This window comes from Triturus cristatus, chromosome 4_1, assembly GCF_964204655.1.
Source record: "Triturus cristatus chromosome 4_1, aTriCri1.1, whole genome shotgun sequence".
Classification (NCBI taxonomy): domain Eukaryota; kingdom Metazoa; phylum Chordata; class Amphibia; order Caudata; family Salamandridae; genus Triturus; species Triturus cristatus.
In genome coordinates, this window is record NC_140585.1 from 683559246 (window position 1) to 683565245 (window position 6000).

The 6000-nt window shown below is 42.5% G+C and overlaps 1 protein-coding gene across 1 annotated transcript in view; it reads left to right on the plus strand.

Annotated features, from left to right (window-relative positions):
• Positions 1-4489, plus strand: part of CAV2 (caveolin 2) — a 51955-nt gene extending 47466 nt beyond the window's left edge. The window contains exon 3 of the mRNA XM_085653148.1: positions 2502-4489. Coding sequence (XP_085509274.1) covers positions 2502-2652 — 151 coding nt within the window. The 3' untranslated portion in view covers positions 2653-4489. The remainder of the gene's footprint in view (positions 1-2501) is intronic.
• Positions 4490-6000: the final 1511 nt, after the last annotated feature.

Below are 6000 nucleotides of genomic sequence, written 5' to 3' on the forward strand. Positions count from 1 at the left end.
CACTGTGTGAGAATAGCACTTTTTAGAAAGTAGCTATTCTCCTGTTTAACCTTCCTGTGTGCCTGTGTGCTGGTTGGCTGATTGGTGCCATGTGATGGGCTAGGTGGCTCCAGGAGCCTGGATGAGTCAGCAGCAGGGTGAATAGGGAGATCTGCACGCAGGCTCCCCTCATCGCCGAGTGCGTCGAGCATCGTCCCGGTGCGAGAAGATTCCTGATGCTGCGAGGGTCGTCGCAGAACCAGTTTGCGGGCCGCACCACTGCCGGTGCGTGAAAAGTCTCCAGTCGCTGCATGCGTCGATGCAGAGTCCCGTTCCGTGGCGCATCGAGAGTTGCGGCACCGGAAGGCAACGCTGCGCCACGCATCACACCACATCGAAGAGTGTCGCTTCGAACCTGTGCGTGAAGCTTCCCCCCAAGAAACCTACGCAACGAAAGCCAAAGGTATCGCATCCTCCCCCTACAGATCGGAGCCAGCGCATCCACCTCTGCTGCGTGAAGCAGGGCTGCTGCAAAGCCTCCCCAGGATCTCAGGAGTATCGCATCGCCTTTGCCATCTTCCTTGTTATAGCTTTCGGGAACCTTATCGCAACTACAGGTACTGTTGGGCACAAGAGTGTCGCATTTTGTGCGTTGAGAGTCGCATTGTGCAGGACACTGATTTTGACATCCTGGAGTACTTTCTGCAAACTCTTGAACTATCTTTAAAGTAACCTTTTGAATTATATGTTGGTTTGTCTGTAGTATTTGGTCTTGTGAAGTTTTTAGTAAAGATACATTATTTTTCTAAAACTGGTGTGGAGTAAATCTGTGGTGTTTTCACTGTGTTACTGTGAGTGTTGGTACAAATACTTTACACATTGCCTTTGACAGCCTAGACTGCTCAGGCCAAGCTACCTAGAGGGTGAGCAGGGGTTATCTTAACAGTGTATCCCCCTTTCCCTGACTAGAAGCAAGGGTCCCTACTTGGACAGTGGTATATACCCTGCCAACTAGAGACCCCCAGATCTAACAGCGGTGAACTTTTTTTACCTTTGGTGCTTGATCACATCCGGGTTTTGTATTCAGTTTTTTAAATCGCGAAAGCATAACAAGTCGAGTCCGTTTTCAGTGTTGAGCACTCTTTGATCGCGTCATCGCGCCAACGTATAAACCAGGAAGTTATGTCTCATCGAGACGGGCGAACGCTACACGCTAATGAAAACGGCCGACCGCGGGATTTGTTGCCAGCATAAATCGGTAAGCAGCACTTACGCACTATCATCTTGACGGTGATAGTTTCGCCAATATTGTGATGTCATGTCTTGGGCATTTGGACTTATAGTTTTGACCGAGCGTTTGTTTGGTAGGTGACACGGAGTCTTCAGATCACTTCAAGGGGCTTCTATTAAGAAATTAAATTTCCCGGATTCAGTTTGCGTGGTCATATACATGTATATTTTGTCGGATTTTAAGGTGAGCCATGTTAAAACCTTTTGGTTAGTCTGCATGATCATCATCATTACAAACAGATAAATAATTAGGTATTTTTTTAATCTTCAGGCGCAATACATATTTGGGTATGGAATTGAATTGGTGATCATTCTCACACGTACAGTCAGCTATTGATAAGCAGGTACGTAATAGCATGTAATTGCAGAACACAATGTGAGACTGCTTCTGACTATTCTGAGGTTTCATTTTGCTACATTTTCTTTCTTTTTATAGTGTTTTAGTAATTCGACCGGTGTCAAGATAGTAAGTGTCGTGAATGTCACGTATCTTTTCAAACACTGTTGTGAGGGGAGCACGATGCGTTCACAAATTACACTAGTGTTTTTAACACTCAACCTGATCCCAAGAGTGCATCTTTTGAAATTTTTTCCTTTTCTCCTTACAGAACACCCCTGACGAAGGGACCTAGTGTCCCGAAATGCATTGGGTGCTGCAATAATTATTTTTTGTACAGAAAAAATATGCAATATTAGTTTGGCAATCATGTGGCTTGTTAATAGAAACAATCTAAACGTTCTAACTTGCATGGATACTTGAATGTATATTGTGTTTATATTTCATTGGAAATTTCTTTGATTAAAATTGAATTGAATGTATGAATCACTTATTTGTAGTGCGTGTTGCATTCCTAGTCGCCTTTCAGGGTCTAGGCCACTCAGACAGTTTCACTAATATATGCTTCGCAGGCCTATTTGCAACACAGCACACATACCGTAATACATTGACTTAGGTTACACAATAGTGTGCGCTCCTTACCTACATTGTTATTTCAAATGCAGCAAACATTCTCCATCAGTTCTTTTAATTACACAACCTCAGCTTCCATAGTAGGCAATAGTTGGATGACAATGACACACACAAGTGGAAGTGATGACATGATCGCAATTCCCAAAGTGCAAATGCGATACTAACTGTAGTTGCTCTATGAGCTCTTCTGCTTCTTAACAGCATAGAATTGTACTAAGCCAAAGTAAAGACTGTACTCTAATTCTTGTTTGTTTCTGTTTAGGATTGTAATGCCTTTCATAAAGACCTGCCTGATAATGTTGCCCTCAGTGAAGACAATATGGAAGACCACGACGGAGGCTTTCATCGCGCCCTGCTTCAGTAGTAAGGGGAAGATCTTCTCCTCCGTCAGGGTTCGCCTGGACCAAGATTAAGCCTCATTGGTACAATAACACTACATTGGACTGAGAGACGCTCTTCTCTGGTAGAGGATGGGCTCATGTATATTCTTCAGCTGAGATGGTTGCATTTATTTTTTCTCTTTGATTTTGTATGAAATCATTTTTCAGGGATTCAGTTGTATTAGCAGAAATTGATTGATATAGCTAATATTTCTATTTACCTCGAGGGTACAATTTTTGCTACGTGTTCAGCTAACATTTTGCCTCGCCAAGCAGCGTCGCCATCATTCAACCAACTCACGCAGATCAGTATTAACGCACTCAGTCTCATTAAACAAGTGAATGATACAAAGGTACACCATGGAAACGGTGTATGAAGTCTTACATTGTGCTACTGTATTTATTTAGAGAATAACCGGGTAATACATATTCTTTACAGAAGGACAGTTCCCCCATGGCTTTCCCTTCAGTAGATTTGGTGCAGAAAATAACATTGCTACACTGAAAGTCTTTCACAGTCCATTCCAAAATTGCCAGTAAAATCGGCTAAGATATATAACAGCTGATTCAATGTGTTGCCTAAATCTATGTGGTACTGCGCATGTGTGACTCTGCAACAAGTGTTTTCAGGAGCTGTGCATGTCTTTACTATGCACGGACTACCAGAATTCTGCATTGACCTATCTAGCCGTGCATTTTTTTGTAGTTGCAGTATCTTGAAAACCATAAGCATAGGAGCCAATTCAAAAAGTCATTGATGAATTACATACTAGTTAATGCCTTCGTGAACTGTCCTAAAATGCCCAACTTTCAATTAGTAAAAGTGCAAAGAGGGCACTGTCCTTTCTATTTATATTAGTTGTTTATGAATATTCCGATTGTATTCACACTTCAAATCTTTTTGGGCCAGTCCACAAAGGTATTCATGAGTACATGAAGTACACTCCTGTAGTACTGCTACATGTAGTATTACAAGCATATGAGGATGTGAGGTAGTACTCCTGTAGTACCGCTACAGGTAGGATTGCATGAGCATGATTTTGGGAGGTACTACTTCTGTACTACTGCTCAGGTAGCATTACATGATTATGAGTCTGGGAGGTAGTACTCCTGTAGAACTACTCAGGTAGTAGTACATGAGTATGCATCTGCGAGAGAGTACTCCTACAGTACTGCTACAGCTATAATTACATGAGTCTGAGTCTGGGAGGTACTACTCCTGTAGGTCTGCTCGAGTAATATTAGATGAGTATGAGTCTGTCATGTAGTACTCCTGTAGTACTGCTACAGCTATAATTACATGAGTCTGAGTCTGGGAGGTACTGCTCCTGTAGGTCTGCTCAGGTAATATTACATGAGTATGAATCTGTAAGGTAGTACTCCTTTAGTACTGCTTCTGGTAGTACTACATGAAGAGGAGTCTGGGAGGTACTACTGCTGTAGTACTACTTCACTTACTCATGAATGCCTTTGTGAACTGGCCTCGTAGTGTGTTTCAGTGCTAGATATTTTCTTCCTGTTCGATCTCTCGCCTACACTATACATTAATCTTACTCCTCATCACTGTGACCAGATGACCTTAAATAAGCGACAAAAAAGAAGAAAATGAGACCTGGGCAAACATTTGTTTTGTGTTATGTGGAGATAAGGCGATGCGTCCAGTCATTCCTTCTCATTATGTCTGACACACACACACGTGTACATTTTTCACTTTTACCATAACATTCAGTCCAGCCTTTGTAAGCCAAGCGACAGTGAATAAAAATGTGTGAACCTCACCACGTTAAAGAAAACAGTGACCTAGTAAGGGTGTGTGTGCCTCATGTAACGGCCCATGTACATTTTTTAATAAATCAGTATCTTTGCTCGATATGTTGTCATATGTTTGTGTACTCTGCATTATAACTTTCTTGCAGAGTTATGACAGATTGAAGGAGTCCTAGAACATGTTTTATATGATTTGAGCACTCAAGTTTTTAAAATGTTCTGGCTTGCCTTGTCCAGAATTTCAGAACTTTAGCTGCAATCCCACATGTGGGTCTCACTGGTGACACATTTCAAGATGGCTCCTCTAAGAGTGAATAAATATAGTGGTGTGTTGATTAATGCTGTCACTCATATGGATTTATTCAAACCTTCGTGGATATCCCCAGGACCTTGATCTTGGTACAAGAGAATACGGGGGCTCGTGGAGCTTCTGATGTGTGCCCCTCGATGAGCCACATAAAGGAAGGCAGTGCTTGGAAGCAGTGATCTGAGCACATAGCAGGTTTCCCTAGTGAGGCATGCCATCACTGTCCTTGCTGATTTTCGGAGAAATGGGAGGATGTGCAAGTGTGTTTTGAGCTGAAAATAGTGCCTCAATAACTGCACATATTTGAGGTATTAAGTAAAAGAAGGGGCCAGTGTATACCATGAGTTACCGATTGGTCTCTGAGGTAGTCCAAGCAGAGTGCAGTTTGATTAATAAAACCTTGATTTTGCCAAAACTTCCAGCCAAGTCTGTGGTCGTTGTACTTTGGGTAGCACACAGAAAGGGATATACAATAAGTTTCTAGGCAAAGTGAGCATGAGGTATGGACGATGGTGTATATTTTTGCTGCCAGCATTGAATTGATATAGAACACTGTGTAGTGAAGCAGCGAACAGTGTTAAATGCAAAAAGTTAAGGATGTGAGTGTGAAGTTCTGAGGAGCACCACAGATGAAGGGAGTGACCACAAATGAAAAATAAACTTCTAGTAAATATCGAGATCTATTGAGTAGGAAGACTTTGATTGCCACAAAATCCAGTTAGCAAAATATGCATAGAAGAATTGTAAGACCTTCTGCCTGCCCATGGTGAATGGTGATCCACCAATTGTTATTTTTATACCTCCATGTTTTTCTTTACCTGTGTCATGGTTTGAAGCCTGCTGGTCTGGCCATACCTCACATGCTCTGTCAAACTTGATGGTCCCCTTCTCTAAGGGCCATATGTAGGTAGCCCAATACCGGTCGGTAACGGCCGATTTTCGGTAAATATACCGTTACCGACCGGTATTTAGGCTTTTGAGATGTAGGGGGACCATTTCTGTATTCGGTAATTTACCGAATCGGTAAAATTACCGATTCGGTAATTTTACCGATTCAGTAAATACCGAATACAGAAATGAGATGTAGGGGGAGTGTGTGGTGGGTGTGGGGATTCGTTATTTACCGACAACTGAAAGTTGGTGGTAAATGACGAATGTCTCTGTTAATGCATTATTTGGCCCTTAGATGTGTGCAATGTGGCAGACACACATGCCCTCAGGGCATGTATATGTGCCACATATGCACACATGCAGGAATCAGGGGTGCAACAGGGTGTCAATGTGACACCCTGCCACCCTTGATTGAG